The following is a 20282-nucleotide window of genomic DNA, read 5'->3' on the forward strand; positions in this document are numbered from 1 at the left end:
GGATGGTCTGATTAGTAAGTTTGCAGATGACACCAAAATTGATGGAGTTGCAGATAGTGAGAAAGATTGTCAAAAGTTACAAAGGAACACAGATTACAGATTTGAGCAGAGAAATGGCAGATGGCATTTAATACGAACAAATGCAAGGTGATGCATTTTAGAAGATCAAATTCAGGTGTGAGTTATACAACAAATGACAGAACCTTTAACAGCATTGACATACAGAGGGATCTGGGCATACAGGTCCATGGATCCTGGAAAGTGGCAACACCAATAGATAGAATGGTCATGACGGCATATGGCATGTGCTTGCCTTCATTGACTGAGGCACCAAATATAAAAGTTGGCAAGTTATGTTACAGCTGTCCAAATTTGGCCTAACTAAAGTTTTAGAATACCGTGTGCAGTTCTGGTTGCCACACTACCAGAAGGACATGGATGCTTCAGAGAGGGGACAGAGAAGGTTTACCAGAATGTTACCAGGTCTGAAGGGGTTTGGATGTGAGGAGAGATTGGATAAACTCTGATTGTTTTCACTGGAAAGACAGAGGCTGAGGGGCAACCTGATAGAAGTCTACCAAATTGTGAGAGGTATAGATGGGGTGGATAGGCAGCGGCATTTCCCAACCTGGAAAGGTCAACTCCAAGAGGCACAGATTCAAGGTGAGAAGGGGAAAGTTTAGGAGAGAATACGGGGAAAATCTTTCACCCAGAGGATGGTGGTGCCTGGAACACACTGCCAGTGGAGATGGTGGAAGCAGACACATTAGCAACATTTAAGGTGCATCTTTATAGACACATAATATGAGGTGAACAGAGGGACAGATACTGCGTATGGGTAATAAGTAGTGGTCCTAAATAAGGAATAGGAGTCGGCCCAAACTTGGTGGGCCGAAGGGTCTGTCCCTGTGCTGTATTGTACATTAAGTATTTAGATTTTCACTCATGAACATTCTGACTCCATGATTCTATTGTAAAGGTATGTTGAGATATAATTTATTAATTTATGGAATATTTTACTGTTGAAATTTTTCTCATTATTATATGTAAATAGCTTTGTTTGTTCTATTTTATCATTTATTTCAAGCAATTATCTCCTGTTTTTATAGTTAAATTTGTTTATCTTTCAGTGAAAGGCCACCTTCTTAAATAAAAACAAAACAATATTTGATCTACTAAGCCATATTTCAGTCAGCGATCTGACTTGTCTGGTAACATCAGCTGGGATCATAACAGAAGGAATATGCACAATCCATCTTTTTAACTTGAGTAGTTTCAAGCCTAATGAGAACTATATGTATGTTTGCCAGGTGCTGGCTCTTCCTGGAATGATATGGAAACAACTAGCAGGAGAAGAAGTGAGATGGTCGAAAGACTTTGCTGCCGTGGATTCTGTCTTGGTGTGTTGTAAATAATTCAAAACTCTCTCTCTCTTTTTCTTTCTCTCTCTCTCTCTCTCTCTCTCTCTCTCTCTCTCTCTCTCTCTCTCTCTCTCTCTCTCTCTCTCTCTGTCTCTCTCTCTCTCTCTTTTTCAATTGATAACTATTGACAATATGATGAATGCAATCTGCTAGAAGTTCATCCTGCAACATGCTATTGTAGTTCATGACATTCACTAGTTTAGTATAATAGTTGTGTTGGTTACATGAAAAATGAGGTAATAAAAATCACTTTATCTTTAAAACTTTGGTTTAAATCTTAACATGGGAAAAGGTAAGACCTTTGCACATCTGGTTGTGATAACCTGTGTAAAAAGAAATTTGCAGTGTGTCAAAAACAACAACTTAGAGATGTACAACACAGAAACAGACCCTTCAGTCCAACTCATCCATGCTGACTAGATATCCTAAATTAATCTAATCCCATTTGTCAGCACTTGGTCCATTTCCCTCCTAAACCCTTCCCATTTAAATACCCATCCAGATGCCTTTTAATTGTTGTTGGTGTTGGTGTTGGTGTTGTAGTACCAGCCTCCATCACTTCCTTTGGCAGCTCATTCCATGCATGCACCTCCCTCTGTGTGAAAAAGTTGCCCTTTTAGGTCCCTTTTAAATCTTTCTCCTTTCACCTTCAACCTTGCCCTCTAGTTTATATATTTCATTTATATATTTCATCATTGAAGCACCTTCAGATTTTTTAATATGGGTGCATTATAGGATAAAATGTGACACTAAATTACCATGAGCAATTATTAATACAGGTAATGAAAAGGCTGGTCAGAGATTTTAAGCTGTATCTAAAGGGAGGGGACAAGTAAATAACAGGTGTGTGAGTGCTGCTGGCCCTCAAGTCAATATTTGTTCAGTCACATTTTTTTATGTCCAGCTCACAGATTCTTAACATTACCAGATCATTACTGCTGCTAACAGTCTTTTTTTTCTTACTGTCAGTACAGATTGAATACTCTTTTTTTTGTGCTCACATTTTTGATAGTTTCTGTAGTACTTTCTTATCGAGCAACACAGGTAGTAGAAGTAATGGACTTCTCACAGTTTGAGAGAGTGGGTAGAATACGAAGGACTTGGAGTTGTACTGTGAACCTGGGCATCGAGGAGGATAGAAAGATATAAAAACAACAAGACTTTGTCTGCTGTGAGTTTTTAAAACCAAAAGCTACCAATAAAATGGTTTAGTTTCTTGCATTTCTTATTCTAATTACCTATCTTCCTCTTCCCCCTCTTCCTCAACCATTGCTCCCTACTCCCCAAAGTGTTTCTCACATTGTTAATACATAATATTTTTCCATTCAAGAAGAGTAGGAAAGAGCACATGAGTCTCTTCAGCAATTTTTAAAAATCTGAATCGTTTATGCTGTCTGTTTATTGTATACTGCCTGAAAAAATATGCTGCTACCTGGTAGGAATATATACTTACAGCCTGCTCAGCCTGTACGAATGCACATTATGTATAGCTCTAGTTAGCTGGAGCACCTTCCAACTGCAAAATACGCTGTAAACTGCAGATTATCGGTGATAGTAAAGTTGTATTAAGATTTCAGTGAGGTGCAGTATTCCTTTTAATGTATCTAGTTAATTGAAGCACCGTTGCATACAAGCTTTGAAACACTGAAGCCAGTGTCTCCTTTTCTTTCTGTGCAGGTGAAACTGCTGGAGGCAATGGAGAGCATGGACAAGGAGACATTTGAATTTAAATTTGGGAATGATCTCACTTACACCACTGTACTTAGCGATCACTCTGTAGTGGACCTGAAACCTGATGGCAGCAACACCGTTGTCCAGTATGAGGATCGAAAGGAGTTCATTCAACTGGTTCAAAAAGCAAAACTAGAAGAAAACAAAGACCAGGTAGCTATAGAGTCAAACATTGCAGAGCAAATAGAAAAACAGGAAGTAGTATAATGATTCAGTGCTGAAACATGATTAAGTCTTTGTTGTACTTTTATTGATAAGTATCTTGTACACCATATTTCAAATCAGCGCAGGCAGACATTCTAATTCTAATCTATTTTAAGCAGGCTATAATTGGAGTTACTGGATTAGTGGTGCTGGAAGAGCACAGCAGTTCAGGCAGCATCCAAGTAGCTTCGAAATCGACATTTCGGGGAAGGGCTTTTGCCCGAAACGTCGATTTCAAAGCTACTTGGATGCTGCCTGAACTGCTGTGCTCTTCCAGCACCACTAATCCAGAATCTGGTTTCCAGCATCTGCAGTCATTGTTTTTACCCTATAATTGGAGTTAGTTTAATTAGTGCAGAAACTTCAAGAACAATTATTTTGCAAAGAATTAATAGTTACATGGACAAATGTGAATTGATTAAAGAGAGCATATCTACCTGTAATTGCTTTGCTGTTGTTCTTGTGGAGTTTTTTGAAGTTGCAGCAGAGTGTTGGTGAGGACAATGCTGTTGGTGCGATATACGTAGACTTTCAAGAGATGTTCAATACAATAGACTTGTGAGGAAGGTGATAGCTGAAGAGTAATGGGTTCATTAGCAAAGTGATACAAAATTGCCTGGGAAGTAGGAAACAGAGTAATGGTTAATGGGTATGTTTTTGGGGCTGGAGGAAGGATTACACTGGAGTTCCTCAGGGGTCAGATATGATCCCTTGTTTTTCTGGTATATGTAGGCAGTCTAGATCTTGACACTTTTAAAGTTTATGGCTTACAAAACCTATTGTATTGTGAGGCAGCAGTGCTAACCACTGATCCACGATGATCAGAAGAAAGCTAAGCGAGATCTGATAGAAGCTTTTAAAATCGTGTGCAGTCCTGTCTGAGTAGATAGGGGCAAGCAGTTCCCACTCAAAAAGATTAAGAACCAGACAGCCTTGTTTTGAAGCACTTTGGAAAAATAGCAGATATGAGCTTTGTGCTCAGTCGGAATTCTTGGAGCTAGTGCAGACACAATGGGCTGAATAGCTTACTTCTGCACCATGTTAATTCTGTGATTTTGATGACAGATGCACAAACCTTGCCCTGGTTTGAGAACCTGTTTAATTTTAATTGTTACTTTTACATAAGGAAGTCTGTTACCCTTTTACTTCCTTCACTAGATGACAAAACTATTGCAGCTTCAACCAAATGAAAATCGCCTTTCAAAATATTTGGCTGTGTTTTTGCATCCAGATGTGCACAGCCTATTTACAGTCTCTAGGGGCCAATGCTTGTGGCTGATATTTTTTTCGCCTGCCTCAGATTCAAGCAATGAGAGCTGGTCTACTGAAAGTGGTTCCCCAAGCTGTACTTGACCTCCTGACCTGGCAGGAGGTCGAAAAGAGAGTCTGTGGTGATCCTGAAATTACAGTGGAAGCTCTCAAACGTTTAAGTAAGTACAAAAATGCCTTTGTTTTTGGGATTATTTTTCATTTGTTTTATTTTTTCAGATTTCATGGTTTACAGACCATTCAGTATAAAGGATAAATGGCCCTAGCTGCAGATAATTTTGAATGTACCATCCACACCATGTTTAAAAACTAATTGTCATGGATGGGCATTGTTTAAAAGGGGCCATTTATTGCCCAACCTTCATTGCCCTTGTGTAGGTCGCTGGTGAGCTACATTCTTGAAATAATTGTACAGAGGCCAGTTTCCCGTCGCCAGGTCACCTTTTATTTACATGTGCACAGTACAGGGGCTCTGGCTAGCCAGCTCAAAACCAGACCCTGTACTGAGGAGACCTTCTGAATTTTCTGTTTATATACTTTTAAAAATTTTATTCTGTATATCCACCACTAGGAAAAGCACCCATTTGGCCAGGGAACCAGTAACAAATCCCCTGTTTATCTCTGTCAACCAGGGCTCCCTGATTGGCCCACATTAACAACCCCAAATCAAGGATCTCTTAGTCAGTGAGATCCACCTGGGTCTGGTTTTAATCACTACAATTCTTAAATTGATTTAATCCATGAAATGAAGGTACTCCCATGAACTGTTTAGTATGGAGTTAGTTCCAAGTTTTTGATTGATCAATAATGAAAGAAGCCTGAAATATTTCCAAATCAAGGAATGTGGAGGTAGTGAGGTCCTAAAGATAGTGGAGGGATTTCTTTCCTCTTTTCCCAGTACAGTTTTCCTTCCCACCCAACAAATCAACTAACCAAGAGAAATTCAAATGTGAATGTTGCAGAGACTAGACCATATCTTAAGATTTCTGCTTGGGAAGGAGCAACTCCTGGTTCAATATTGTAATTATTGGACAACTTGCATCTCCCATATATACTTTGTGCTTGTCCTATATGTTAATCAAAGGTACAATAAGTACAATAAGATCTTTGCAGAATTGATGCCTTGTAGTTGTGATCTTGGCTGTTAGCTGCAGGCACAAAGTCTGGAAAGTTTGCTCTGAAAAACATAGTGCAGATCAATCATTCAGGTAATAAATTTTCCATAGTTCTGCACGTGATTGAGCAATTCACTCAGTGATGGTTATCTGCACTTAAGCTCTACATAACATGGTGAAGATAGTTGCTATGTTTTTTGGAGAATCACCCTTTTTTTTGCATCATTTTTAGCTATCATGAATAAACAGTGTAAACGTTCAACAGCAAAAAAACAAGTGTTTAAAGGAAACTCCCTGAAGTAGGAAGAGGGATATAAAAATGTGGGTTTTTTTTAAATTGTGCTTAACTTGATATAATACATTTTTTGTTTCTTTTCAAACTGATTTGCAGTACGTATTTAATCCAAATACATTCACTCTACGTTTGATTATTTTGCACAGTGAACTGCAGTATTGCTCCTAAAACTTCTAAAAACTACTACCCCTGCTTTGTATTTTAGATACCCAATACAACACACCTTGAGCTGAATCAGAGTGTGAGTGAATTGTTCCCAATTCCTTTATGTTGCTGCTCTTTAAATAACTACTAGAAAATGCACTTTCTTTTCCCACAATTTATATTTTTATGCATGAACTGAGATATCGAGCCTTTACTTTGCACTTGCAAAGATGGCACGGATCACAGCAGGAATATCTGATGTGGCACAATATGGAAGGTAAACTGATTTCCTGTCTCTCTCTGGGATGCCACAAACTAACCTTTATCCATGTCGCTTCAATTCAGGAAATATCATTCTGTGAAAGCTAAGGTTGTTTGGAGCAGACCTGTTAATTTAGCAGGGCATGAGTAAATATATTGTATGACCTAACTGTGATAATCAGTTATGAGCGTCAGGGATTATTTCCACTGAAACTAAAGCCTCAGTTGAAATAACCCCAATTGCCTATATCCTGTTATGCTGCTATGATACCTATATAGACACTTAAACTTTGATTAAATAGTACTAATGTTGAATTAGAAACTTGTGCGATAGTTTGTTCTAACCTCTTTGTTTAGCTCGCTTTGAAGAATTGGAGCAGTCTGATACCAGAGTCAAGTATTTTTGGGAAGCGCTCACAAATTTCACAAATGGTAAGTGGCCTCATTTACAGTTACTTGTTAAGTGGTTAAACCAACTTTTTCCAATGTCCGTAGTCTGAGTAATACCTACATGTTTTCTAGTTTGAAGATTAGAGGAAATTTTACCATCAAAAAAGTATAATATCTGACATAAGATTTATTTTGATCATTAGACCAAGTGGCTATCACTGTGTGTGACGGGTAAAAGACGTTGGAGCACTTTTGTTACCTCTGAAATGCTACACTAAGAGCATATTGAAATTTAGTGAAATTCATGCACCTTCAAAAATACAAATAATAATTATTGGTCAATAATAGCTATCACGGACATTGTGCTCTGGGATTTGAGTATTCTGACCAGAGATTTGAGCACCTTTTCCAGACTGTCCCTGTAGTATAATAAGGGTGTGTTACATTTTCTGACATGCCAACATTTGGGTGAGCCATCAAGTTGATACTCTGTTTATTTGAAGATGTAAACAAGTTTTATTTTCTCATTTAAAACCCTGTTGGATTTTTGCCTGCATGTGCCCCAAACAGCTGTGGATTTGAATATCACATCCAGGCCAACTTTAATCAGTTGAGCGGATTTGTTCTCCGTTTTAATACTGCTCTAAAGTACAAAATTGTGATTTGTATTGTTAGTAGACATTGTCTTGTTTGCACAAGTGGCCTGTTGTACTAAACTGCTTGTTGCTATTTGCCGTTTAAGTATAGCAGTATAAAGATTAAAGTCTTTTTGGCAATTGTGGGGAAAAACAGGCGATGCTTCTTTTTTCTGTTTCCTCTCTAATTTATTTTTCAGAGGATCGCAGTCGATTCTTAAGGTTTGTTACGGGTAGAAGCCGTCTGCCTGCTCCTATATTCATCTATCCAGACAAGTTAGGGTAAGTACATTAGATTGTTGGATGGTGACTTACCCTGGCTACTTCAAAAGTGAGCTGGTTGATTGCCATCAATGACCTACATTCAATTGGAAAGTATATAAAAAAACTACAGTGAAAAAATGAAAAGCTTTCCAGAGGAGTGATGTTGTGATTTACACTGTCAGTCTGCCATGATGCAAATTACTGATCTCATTTGGTGGGGGGGGTGCTTTCAGGTGATGCCGTAACTAGAGGAGACTCACTGCAGAGCCTACCTGTGGAGCAGAAATGAAAAACGGTGGGATAACAGGATGCAGGTTCAGGATTTGGATTGTATTAATTCAAGTCTCATTTGTTAATTTAGCCTACAATAAAAACAAAGTGCTAGGGAAACATGGTAGGTCTGGCAGCGCCCGTGGAGAGATGAACAAAATGATCATTTCTGAAGAGTCATATCAGACTGGAACTGCTTCTTTTTGTTTCCCTTGATTTAAGTTGTGTATTTTCAGTATTTCTCACTTTTCGTTCAACCTCTACCAGGACAAAGACAGTAGATTCATAGGAACATTACAGCTTGTCATCACCATTACACCATCTTGACTTGATGCTATGGTGCCATTTATTTACTTTTCTGGGTTAAAATCCTGGGACTCCCTGATAATAATATTGTTCATGCCCCTGCACCCCATTCCCAATGAACCACCACAGCATCTTAAAATGACCCTTCGCCACCTTCTCAAGGGCAATTTGGGATAGCCAATAAGTGCTGGCATACCCAGTGATACTCACACCCATGAACAATTTTTTTTTAAAGTCTCTGTTTTATTGTCCTGCCTGTGGAATATGGAGAAAGTGAGGACTGCAGATGCTAGAGATCAGAGTCGAAAAGTGTGGCACTGGAAAATCGCAGCAGGTCCGCGAGCATCCAAGGAGCAGGAGAATCGATGTTTCAGGCATAAGCCCTTCATCATTCCTGATGAAGGGTTTATGCCCGAAATGTTGATTTTCCTGGTCCTCAGATGCTGCCTGATCTGCTGTGCTTTTCTAGCGCCATACTTTTCAGCTCTGCCTGTGGAATATGTCATTATTCACATTGCCAGGATACCTGTTAGTGATCCACATTTCATTGTCAGATAAGACCCATGCTCTCATTGCGTAAGGATGGATCAGGATCTTCAGTTTACAAAGCTAAGATTCTGAGCCTTAGTCCACCTCTTGTTAACCCAGATAAACAGATCTGAAAGATGACTGGGTTGATGTGTATCTGGGTTGGTGTGGAGGGAAGAGAAATGAACATGTCTTAGTATTCTATGTGGTTGTTTAATATACATCACATGGTAATTCTATCCCTGGTCAGGGTTATTAACACCTCTTGTGGTTTTTGCAGTATTTTATTGAGCTTATCTAGGTATTACATCAAATATAAACTAAGTTGCATAAGTTATATGTTATATAGAATTTCTTTTTTAATTTTACAATATGTTAATATTTGCTATTATTTCTTTGACAGCTCAGAGAAAACAGATGCTCTCCCAGAGTCTTCCACATGCTCCAGTACACTTTTTCTGCCAAACTATTCCAGGTTTGTTGCTTCTATTTAATCAAGAGTTTCTATTCCTGGTTTGTTTTTTTTTCCCTTTTCCAGAGGTCAGTCTTTGGATTTTAATGGACAATGTCAGTATTTTGTGCGTTATTTCACAGGTCTCATTATCATTAATCTAGCAGTGTCAGCTAAGCCCAAACTGTATCTCTCTTGAGGCTCATATATGCCTGTGCATATATTAGAGTAAGAGTTCATGAGCCTAGGCTGTTCTCGTTGTCCTTCCCACAAGTTATTGAAGTCAATTGTAGCACTCTAATTGCTGTCTCTTATGAGGTTGGATACCTTAGCATAAGACCACATCCAGTGGTGCCATAAACTAGTAAGTCATTGGGGGAATTATTGCAACTTCTCAAACTTCTCTTAGTCTGTGTGAGTCATCACATCATGACTTCATAGCTTTTAGAGTCTTATGCTGTTTATTTCAAATGGTCTGAACTCATGTATGGGCCTTACAGATAGTTTGGCTGCACAAACAAAGCTTATATTTACATGATGCATTTATCGTACAGATGCAATGGAACATTTTTCTCAGATATAATCCTGTGGAATAATGTAGCCATATATCACTATGTACTGGACTTGGCATCCCCGATCACAGATTTGTAGAGTATATTTGAAGGAGGCTATTTGGTCCAACATATCAATGCTGGATTTTTCAAAACACAGTCAAGTTGATCTTATTCACTCATTCATCCTGTTCTTTCCCTTCACGTATTTATCTGATTCCTATTTGAAACCTAGCATTGAATCTGCTTCCACGACCCTTACGGAAATGTATTTCAAATCATACCTAGTCAATGGCAAGGGAACACAAGACGCAGTAAGCTTACATGGATACTTTTTGATCATTCAACCACTGAAAACTGTTCCTTTTTATTTGCTTTATGTAAAACTTGCAAGATTTTAAGGAATATCAAATCTCCTCTTGGCCCATTTTGCTCTTTCAAAAACACTTACACCCATTTATTCAATCGATCCAAGAAACATAGGAAATATGAGCAGGAGTAGGCCATTCAGAGTGATCACACAGCATTGATTGAAATATTGAGCAGGATGTCAATGATGTGTAATTTGAGGGGAACTTGCAGTTGGTAGTGTTCCCATGTAGCTGCCAGCCTTGTCTTTCTAGTTGGTGGTGATTGCGGGTTTGAAGGGTGTAGTGTTGGAAGGGTGTTTTTCTGACTGGAGATCTGTGACCAGTGGTGTTCCACAGGGAGCAGTGCTGGAACCCTGTCATTTTTAACATATCTAATATATAAATGATTTGGAGGAGAATGAACATTATCTCTTTTGGTGACACAAAGATTCAGGGAGCTACGGATAGTGAGGAGGATTGCTAGAGGATACAACAGAGTATGGATAGTCTGGAGATTTGGGTGGAGAAATGTCTAAGGAGCCTTAGTGAATTTCTGCTGTGCATCTTGTAGATTATACTCCCTTTTGTTTTTGAATGTCAGTGGCGAAGGGGCCTGAATGGCATGGCATTCATAGTCAAGCATGCTGCTTTGACCCAGATGGTGTGCAACAACTTACATGTTGTTGGAGCTGGACTCATGCAAGCAAGTGCAAAGTATACCATTCCACCCCTGACTTGTGCCTTGTAGATGGTGGAGAATCTTTACTGTGTCAGGAAAAGAGTTACTCACTACGTCAGTTAGGAAGTTAGGAATCGTGTAATGTTTTGAGATACTTTACATTTTATTTGAGAGGGCAGTCAGGGTATAGCTTTAACGTCTCCGTCAAAGAATAGTCCAGCATACCTTCAGAAATGGCAGCCTTGAATTTCTAGGTCTTGAACATTCAACCTTTTTTATTCTTAATTAAGTAGTTAACTGTGATGTATGGAGATCTAGACTGAGTGGACCCTTATCACAGACAAAATTAAAAAGCAAATTTCAGTCAGAAGAGGCTACGTTGTGGAACCTTTTTTTCAGTTAGCTTCATGAGACAGGAGTCGAAGAATAGAAAGAATTAGAGTGTAATTAAGAAGTGGAAGAAGCATCTATACTTTCATGGAGTTCCCTGTCTTTAAGTTTGCAGTCTTGTCCTTTTTAGTTGTTGATGTCAGGTGAAGAGAAGTCCGTTACACAGATTTTCTGAATGAGAAATTTCATTAACAATGTTTGTCCACAAGGTGGTGGTGGAGGACACCAGTGTCCTGCCCTGCCGGAGGTCTAGATGCAAATGATTAACTACTGCTTTTTTATTTGCAAAATTGCATTGGCAATGCTACAAGCGGCATTCCAATGTTGAAGGAACTGTCACTTTTTAGGTCGCTTTCACACAGCTCATAATGGACCTTGATGTGACGATGCCGGTGTTGGACTGAGATGCGATGCCGGTGTTGGACTGAGATGTACAAAGTTAAAAATCACACAACACCAGGTTATAGTCCAGCAGGCTTATTTGGAAGCACTAGCTTTCAGAGTGCTGTTCCTTCAACAGGTGGTTGTGGAGTATAAGATTGTAGGGCATAGAATTTATAGCAAAGGTTTACAGTATGATGTAACTGAAATTATATATTGAAAAAGACCTGGATTGTTTAAGTCTCTCATCTTTTAGAATGACCACGTTGGTTTCAGTTCTTTCATACGTCAGTTCCAGAACTTTCTTGACGTTACATTCTCAAGTGAACTTTAACAATAGGTGCCATGTTGGCCCAGATAATGCATTGAAGGTGTGAGGTGCCCTGTGTGAGGCTGTCTGTGCACCAATGTTCAGACTGATTCTAATCTAAAAAAGGGATTTACAGAGTCTTACATATATTCATGCAGTTTTTGAGCAAATTAAAATGTAATTCTGCACATACAAATTCACCCCACAAGTGTGTGTGCGCGTGCGTGTGCATGCGTGCGCGTTGGCTGGGGGTGTGTATGAGTGTCTGTGAGAGACTGTGTGTGAGTGTAAAGGGGTATAAGTCTGTGAGAAGGTGTGTGTAGGAGTTTATGTGTGAGTGTATGAGAGAGGGTCTGTGAGTATATGGGTCTGTAGGAGTGTCTATGTGTGTTAGTCTGTCTGTGAATGTGTGTAGTGTAGTGGGGTCACCTGAAGTGTGACATGAACCCAAGGTCCCAGTTGAGGCCATTCTCATAGGTACCAAACTTGACTATCAGCTCTTCTCAGCCACATTGTTGCCTGTCCTGAAGTTCACCTTGGAGAATGGTCACTTGAAGGTCCGAGGTAGAACGTCCCGGAGTGCTGAAGTGTTCCCCCACTGGGAAGTACCAGTCCTGTCTGTTGATTGTTGAGCAGTATCCATTCATCCGTTGCCATAGCCTCTGCTCAGTCTCACCAAAGTATCATGCCTCAGGGTATCCTTGCCTGCAGCGTATGAGATAGACAACATTGGTCAAGTCACATGAGTACTTGCTGCATACATGGTGGGATGTATCCCCCTGTGGTCCTGTTTTCACATTGTGCAGTTTAGCTCCATCTCATAGTTTCATATATAAAGTTAGTTTAATCCTATACATGTTATTATTGGGTGGATGGTGTGTTCGTTCTGATCGAAGTCATAGAACTAATCTTCCCAACTTTTTTTTTCTGTCTAAAAGATTTTATGGAACCTGTCATCTACATAATATTCAAAAGGAAAACTGAGGGAAGAGATTTGGATAAACTCACTATATAATGTATTTAAAATTACATTGTGTTCTATCCTTTTTTGAAGTCTAAAATAATGCTGACTTTTCAAGAGTGGCTGAATGTTAAATTACTGCTATGGAGATTTATCCACTTTGTGCCGCAGCCATAGTGCTATTTTAGTTGATGCAATGCTATAGTTGCATTTATGAAATCGACATCAAGGCTTGATTGGGATAAAAATGGTTTAACTTACCATTATTTGAGTCATTGTGTCCCTTAGCACCTCATAGTCCAGGTTTAGCATAAGTGCAACTTGATTTTAACTTTGCAGAGTTCGTGAAATATAAATGCCACCAAATGTATTCTTGGTATGCTTTGCAAGTAGGGATGTGTAGCTCACTAAAATATTAATGATAGAAGTGATAAATTGTTTTGTATTGATTATGTCAGTAAGATGTTCATTTTAGATGCTTTGGGTTCCACCTGTTCATCTTCCTTCCCACCTATCCACTCCACTCTCTGCTCCAATCTATCACCAACACCCCCAAACCTGCATCTACTATCACCTTCCAAGCCACCTTTTCCCCCCACCAGCCTCAACTCCCCATTTATTTCGTCACACACACACACACACACGCACACACACGGCTTATGCCAGAAATGTCGACTCTCCTGTTCCTCTGATGCTGCAAGATCTGCTGTGCTTTTCCAGCACCGCATTTTGCTATTCTTTATGTGGAACCTTATTTGTACTTTAATCTTAAATAATATTGATAGGACTCGGCAAGATGGCAGCGATTCTGTAGGACTGCTGTAGACAGCTCTGCCTAACAGCCAAGGCATACCAGTGTTTTTTGCCATCCCTGGCCACCTTATGCGGTGGAAATATTAGTTTAAAATCTTACAGAACACAGATTTCTTAATATTTGGGAGTGGGAAGAATGCCAAAGGGAAAAGGAGCAAGCAAACAGCAGCAGGGAGGACACTCCCCTGCAGCACCTACCACACCAGAGACTGCAGCAGCAGCCTCTCCTGTACCCCTGGGGACCTGACAAACTCACAGGAATTGGCTGCAGTGATGGAGAGACTTACCTTGAAAGTTGCGGCTGCAATTGAGGAAATCCGTGGGGAGATTCGTGCCCAGGTGCAACCTATTGCATCCATGCTGCAGAAGCACGAGCAGAAGATCCAGGGCCTTTGGGAGAGGCTGGAGGAGGTGGAGGGTCAAACTAATGTCTCGGGAGCTGCAATGGAGTCCTCATCCAGTCGGATCCAGGTGCTGGAGCAAGAGGCGCAGGCCTTGCAAAACCATATCGACGACCTCGAAAATCGAGGTCGGAGGATAAATCTCCAAATTGTCAAGCTCCCTGAAGGTTAGGGATTTCATCCAGAAGAAGACTACACTTCTCACGAAGCACTGTAAGCCCGATACAGAGAGGATGTTGCTACACTCCACAACCACCCTTTCGGTTAGTGCCCTCTATCGCCTGCTGGGTGTCAGGGCCTGGCAGGACATTAACCAGTTATGAGAGGTCTGGGAGCAAGAACTGGGAGTGGAGATCTCTTCTGAAACATGGGAGAACATATGGGAGAATACTTGAAAGATCTCAATCTGTAACAGGACATGCACTACGCAGTTAAAAGTTCTGCACAGGGCTCAACTGGCACCAGACCGTCTGGTGAAGTTTAAAAAGGGGCATCTTCAGTGTGTGCCCCAAATGTAAAATAAGTGTAGGTACTCTTACCCATTGCTTCTGGACATGCCACACCTCTGTGCCACACCACAGGCTCTGTGTTTATTGGAGTGCTGTGGCGGGAGAGATTGGGAGGGTATTGAGGACTGAAGTCAAAGTAGACCCAATATCTCTCCTCTTAGGTCTACTGAATTTACCATCTTTAGACGGACATGGGAAGAAACTATTTAATATTCTTGCATACTGTGCACTGAAGAATATTCTGATGAATTGAGTGTCTGCAAACCCTGCGGGCTTGCTGGGATGGCAGAAATTAATTATGGAGCACACTCCCTTGGACTTTCTTACAAACATGGTGCACCACACAACAGACAATTTTTATAAGACATGGCAGCCCTACTTGAGTTATTTGGATATAGATTTATCAGTTATCTTAACTAGGACGTTTGTTTAACCAGGATGAATAGATTTGTCAAGCCCTGGGCCCTGGAGGGGGTCTCCCGAGTTAATTGTATTGTATACAATATATGTATACAATGCTCCTGTTCCTTTGTTTGGGAGCCTTGCATCGAGCATAGCTGTTCTATATTTTGTATTTTCTTTTTTTTTGTGCTTTTCTTTTTTTTTGGTGTTGCTTTGCACAGTGTTAGGGTTTGCTTTGTATTATAGAGTAGGTTAGTAGTTAGTAGATAGTAGTTGTATTGTAATTTGTGGGTTTTTTTTCTTTTTATTATACTGATATTTGTGATTAACTTTTTTCAATAATTTTATATGTTTGTAAAGTTAAAAAAAACTGCTATTAAATATGTTTACAAAAAAATCGATAGACTATTGCATTACATTCAATTTAATTTGTCTGATATGTAACTGAATGTGTTAAGTAATTCTGTGTAGATGCAGTAAACCTCTTGTATCCCAATATCCCACAGTGTAATTTTAAGCTCCCCTGAATTGTGGTTGGACTCGGCAAAATCTATATTAAAATCTTGTTGTTCAAATACATTAACTGATAGTAAAATCAGCTGCATGTGGGGATGTCCATATGATCACATTTGGCTAATTAAACAGGCTGCACCGATGTATTAATTGAAGCACAGTGCAAATGTAGTGAAAGTTTGTAAACCTGAGCTGCACTTTTCAAATTTTGAGCAAACAGATTGTTGTAATGTATTCTGTGGTGCTCATTCATCATGTTCATCACCCCCATCGGCTGATGGGTCTGAAAGTTTTCCCCTTGCAGCCTGCTGAAAGGGCCTTACATAACATATATTGACTGGTCTCAGTCCAGAGGGTATAAACAAGGACTGCAGATGTTAGAAACCAGAGTCTAGATTAGAGCGGTGCTGGAAAAGCACAGCAGGTCAGGCAGCATCCGAGGAGCAGGAAAATCAACGTTTCGGGCAAAAGCCCTTCAGGAAAAGAGACAGGGTGCCTGCAGAGTGGAGAGATAAATGAGAGGGAGGTGGGGGTGGGGAGAAAGTAGCATAGAGTACAATATGTGAATGGGGTTGGGCATGAAGGTGATAGGTCAGAGGAGGGTGGAGTGGATAGGTGGAAAGGAAGATAGGACAGGTCATGGGGGCGGTGCTGAGCTGGAAGGTTGAAGCTGGGGTGAGGTGAGGGAAGGGGAAATGAGGAAACTGTTGAAGTCCACATTGATGCCCTGGGGTTGAAGTGTTCCAAGGTGGAAGATGAGGCATTCTTCCTCCAGGCGTCGGGTGGTGAGGGAGCAGCGGCGAAGGAGGCCCAGGACCTGCATGTCCTCGGCTGAGTGGGCGGGGGAGTTGAAATGTTGGTCCACAGGGTGGTGGGGTTGATTGGTGCGGGTGTCCTGGAGATGTTCCCTAAAGTGCTCTGCTAAGAGGCGTCCAGCTCTATAACTCAATGCCATACTCAGCCTTGCAGCTGGTTAATGTAGGAAATGGAAAATACATTGCATTGTTCTAATCAGGGCTGCCCTTCTGACAGTAGCCAAAAAAGAAATTGTTCCACTCCCTCGCATTGCTCAGTACAGAATCAGACCAAAGATAAATTAAAAGAAATTAAAAATTTCAAACTCTGCTAAAAATTCCAGCATTGGAGTAGCCGGCCATGTATTCTTCAGTGAGTTAATTACTCTTCCACTATGTGACCTAAAATGGTCTTTGAACAGTTTTTTTTTCTATATTTAAAGGTCATCATGCAAGTAAATGTTCTTCTCTACATTTGGGGTTATGGAGGGAACTATGGTGGCCCCATTTGGTTTTCCTTGAATGCTCCCTTATTGCTCCTCTAGCTTCCCCCAAGCCACCCATTTTTTTCGCTTGTTGCTTGTCTTTCAGAACGAAGTGCAGCTATAATGTGATTAACTGTAATATTCAGGAGCCACCAGCGCTTCCATCTGTAATAATAATGAAAAGATATATATTTGCATGCAGTTGCATAACTGTACAAGTACCTTCTAAACTGTTTCAAATCTGTTTTATTTGTAGTGCAAAGCTTTGTGAAGAGAAGTTACGTTATGCAGCGTACAACTGTGTGGCAATAGACACTGACATGGTACCCTGGGAGGAGTAACAACCAGACACCTACTGCATAGAATCAAAGAATGTGGTTGCTGAAATTGATTATGGCCCACTAATAGCTGCTTTAAATTTGTGTTGTCCATGTGTTGCTCATTCCTTAAGATTCAAGAAAATGTATCTTTTTATTTCTGTTTCTCACCCTTTTGAAATTCCGAAACTGGTTGATTCACTAAATGCAATCAGAATGGTAAGTTCAGAGATTTATTCCATAAGTCTTTGAAAAGTGGTGTCACCTAATGACCTAATGAAGTCTTCCTATTTTGGCGATTCTTACAACCATATAGATCTAATTTTTTTTATGATTTGAGAATATTACTTTGGCTTGGACAGAGAAAAAAATATTCTCTAAAGTCTAGAGGCAAGCCAAGCCTTTCCACAAAATAAAATTGAATATAATGGTTTGAAATTTACTGAGTCTCTCAAGAGGTTGGCAATATTTTACTAGAAGTGATCCTGGACTCCAGACACATAATGACACTGATGCTTGTGATGGACATCTCTAACTTCCTGATGGGAATGGCTGAATGTTTCCTCAGGTCTCCTAAGTGGCCATTCCACGTTGCCTCTGCCTTAAGCATCTAATCCTGGTCATGTGAGGTACTCCTCACTCTGTGCTACCCTTCTTATCTGTGAAGTTGGAATGTATGTGCACTGATGAAGGGTGTGCAGGAATCATGTGACTATGCTTCTTCAGTGTGCCACACCTCTGAGGACTGCACTGCTACCTTTGTTACCTCTCACTGCCTCCGGTGAAGCTCTGTGAGAGATAAAAGATTGCAGTCAGTATGATATGGAACATGTTAATCACTGCATTTTGCTGGTCATTCCTTTTTCTCAGATGGATGAAAAGGGCTTTTATGTAAGTTGCATAACAAACTAGCTGGAAGTGTCATCCTATGTAAGTCTTTCATCTGAATGCCACAGCACTCTTGTATGGTGAAGTATGTATTAATGCTCATATTGTCTGCTTCTCCGAACAAGCTTGGAGCACCGTCATAATTGATTGACTTACACGTTCATCTGAAAGGGCCTATACTTGTCAATTTTCCAACTACAATAGAGTCTTGATGCTCTTATATATATGCCATTTATTTAAGATTCACACAAAATGCTTATCTATGCCTATAGAAAGTTATATTACAAGATGCATGTTATAGATTACTTTGATGTACAGTCAACTCTCTCTCAACTTCATCGTCTTGCTTCATCCCCAAACCACTTGATTCCCATTACATCCTTCATCTATCATAGTTCTGAATGTACTCAATGGCTGAGGATCTGCAGTTCTCTGGAGTAGAGAATTCCAACGATTCCTGTTTGAGGGAAGAGGTTTCTCCTCATCTCATTCCTAAATGGCAGCTACCTTTATTCTACACTCTGCCTCCTAGTTCACTATGAGGGAAAAGCATGTCTCAAACATGTACCCTGAAATCCCCTAAAAAAAATTCTGTGTTTCTAAAAGGTGACCATGCCATCTTTTAAACTTTGGGGAATATGGGTTCAGTCCACTAAATATCTCGCAGGATAATATCCGAACCCCAGGAATCTGTCTAATTAACCTTCCATAATTGGGATGAGTACATGGGTAATAAATGAAGAGTAACAGATGCAATGCTGCACTCGTTGGGGGGAAATGTCTATTTAATTTTGTAAACTCTTGTCAATAACACACTGCAGTTCAAGTATCACACTGACTTATATGCTTCACACATAACTAATAAATTGGCAGGATTGTGACAAAACTTGGTCCATGTTTAGATAGATCCTTTTAGCTGTACACCTGCATGTAATTGCTTTGGGCTGTAATGAAGCAGCTGCAAAATATTGGAAATTTTCTGGTATTGAAGAGATTTGTTTTCATATTTGGAGAGCTGGATGGTTAAGTTTAGCTTTTAATTTGGATCTTTGTTTCTGTTTCTGTCACATCATCACATTACAGTTTGATGCAGGTTGCCAGTTTTAGCATTGCTAAATACAGGTATATGGCCTACTCCTATACTGAGGTCATTTTTGTTTCTTAACTATTAATCCCAGATCATGAAAAACATTATACAATGTGTGTCCAAAGTTTAGAAACATTATGTATTAAGTGTATTCAAAACAATTTTGCACATCATCTAGATTATTGTTTGGGATGGCTTGGAAGCTTGGAAAATTTGCCAAAAAAATTGAGAAACTTTGCATTACAGATTGTGTTCAAGTTAACAAAGCTGATCTGGTGCCTCAAGGAAGGACTTGTGTCTAAAGGGGCAACAAGTTGAAGAACTGTCACTGCAGTGCCCTTGTGTAATCTGACTACAACTCCCTTTGAGAGGATCAATCATTCTGGGAGTACAGAGTTGAGGCATTTGTCCCCATCCCCTCCCCACCCCAAAATTTTGCTATCTTTCAGACAGGCCAATAGATTGAATCCTGCAATGGCAGTCTCTGCTATCAGGCAACTCTTTCTCACTGGAGAGTAGATTAGACAAAGGTGGAAGTGATGACAGTTCTGACCAATCCTTTCTGGCAAAATAGGTGTTAACACCTAATACTAGTGAGGATCTATTGGATGGGTATGTGTGATTAAATATGAGGTTCAAATAAATAATTTTTCCTAGCTATTTAATATTTTGTCGAATCAGACTCCTAGTTTATACCTTTCATCTTTCTGGCTAGATTAAATCACTTCCAGTAAACTTGAGTAAAATATATAATTTATGTTGGTTAATACTGTATTCCAATGTTGTAATAGCCAAGATGTGAAATATTTTGTCAATATTATAAGATAAATCAACAGTTTACATAATAAAACTTAATTTTAAAAAATCCTATGGGTATGAGTTTTGAGAATTCTGCAGCAGTGTTTTTTTTTGATAAGTAAAACAGTATTGATGCTAGTGATGTAAAATCACAGAATAAACTGCTCAAATTTACTCTTAACTAATTTGGTTATATTTCTGGGAGACTTAGGGATGTTTAGTCTGATCAGCAGACTGTTGTGGAGTGGATTTGGGATTTTGCGTTGATTGATCTTTGGATTGTTCGCTGACTGTAAGTTTCATTTACAAATCCAGTCCTGTGAAACTGTATTCTTTACCTTGACACATTTGGAATTAACAGTTTTCTTT

At 39.7% G+C, this 20282-nt stretch overlaps 1 protein-coding gene across 2 annotated transcripts in view; it reads left to right on the forward strand.

Moving 5' to 3' along the window:
• The window catches only part of hectd3 (HECT domain containing 3), a 64021-nt gene extending 44057 nt beyond the window's left edge, over positions 1–19964 (forward strand). For both annotated transcript variants that reach the window (XM_072574432.1, XM_072574433.1), the window contains exons 16-22: positions 1311–1400; positions 3099–3305; positions 4657–4786; positions 6798–6872; positions 7666–7747; positions 9237–9308; positions 17080–19964. In XM_072574432.1, the coding sequence (XP_072430533.1) occupies positions 1311–1400; positions 3099–3305; positions 4657–4786; positions 6798–6872; positions 7666–7747; positions 9237–9308; positions 17080–17164 (741 nt within the window). In that variant the 3' untranslated portion in view covers positions 17165–19964. The remainder of the gene's footprint in view (positions 1–1310; positions 1401–3098; positions 3306–4656; positions 4787–6797; positions 6873–7665; positions 7748–9236; positions 9309–17079) is intronic.
• Positions 19965–20282: the final 318 nt, after the last annotated feature.

Source organism: Chiloscyllium punctatum, chromosome 7 (genome assembly GCF_047496795.1).
Source record: "Chiloscyllium punctatum isolate Juve2018m chromosome 7, sChiPun1.3, whole genome shotgun sequence".
NCBI classification, from domain to species: Eukaryota; Metazoa; Chordata; class Chondrichthyes; order Orectolobiformes; family Hemiscylliidae; genus Chiloscyllium; species Chiloscyllium punctatum.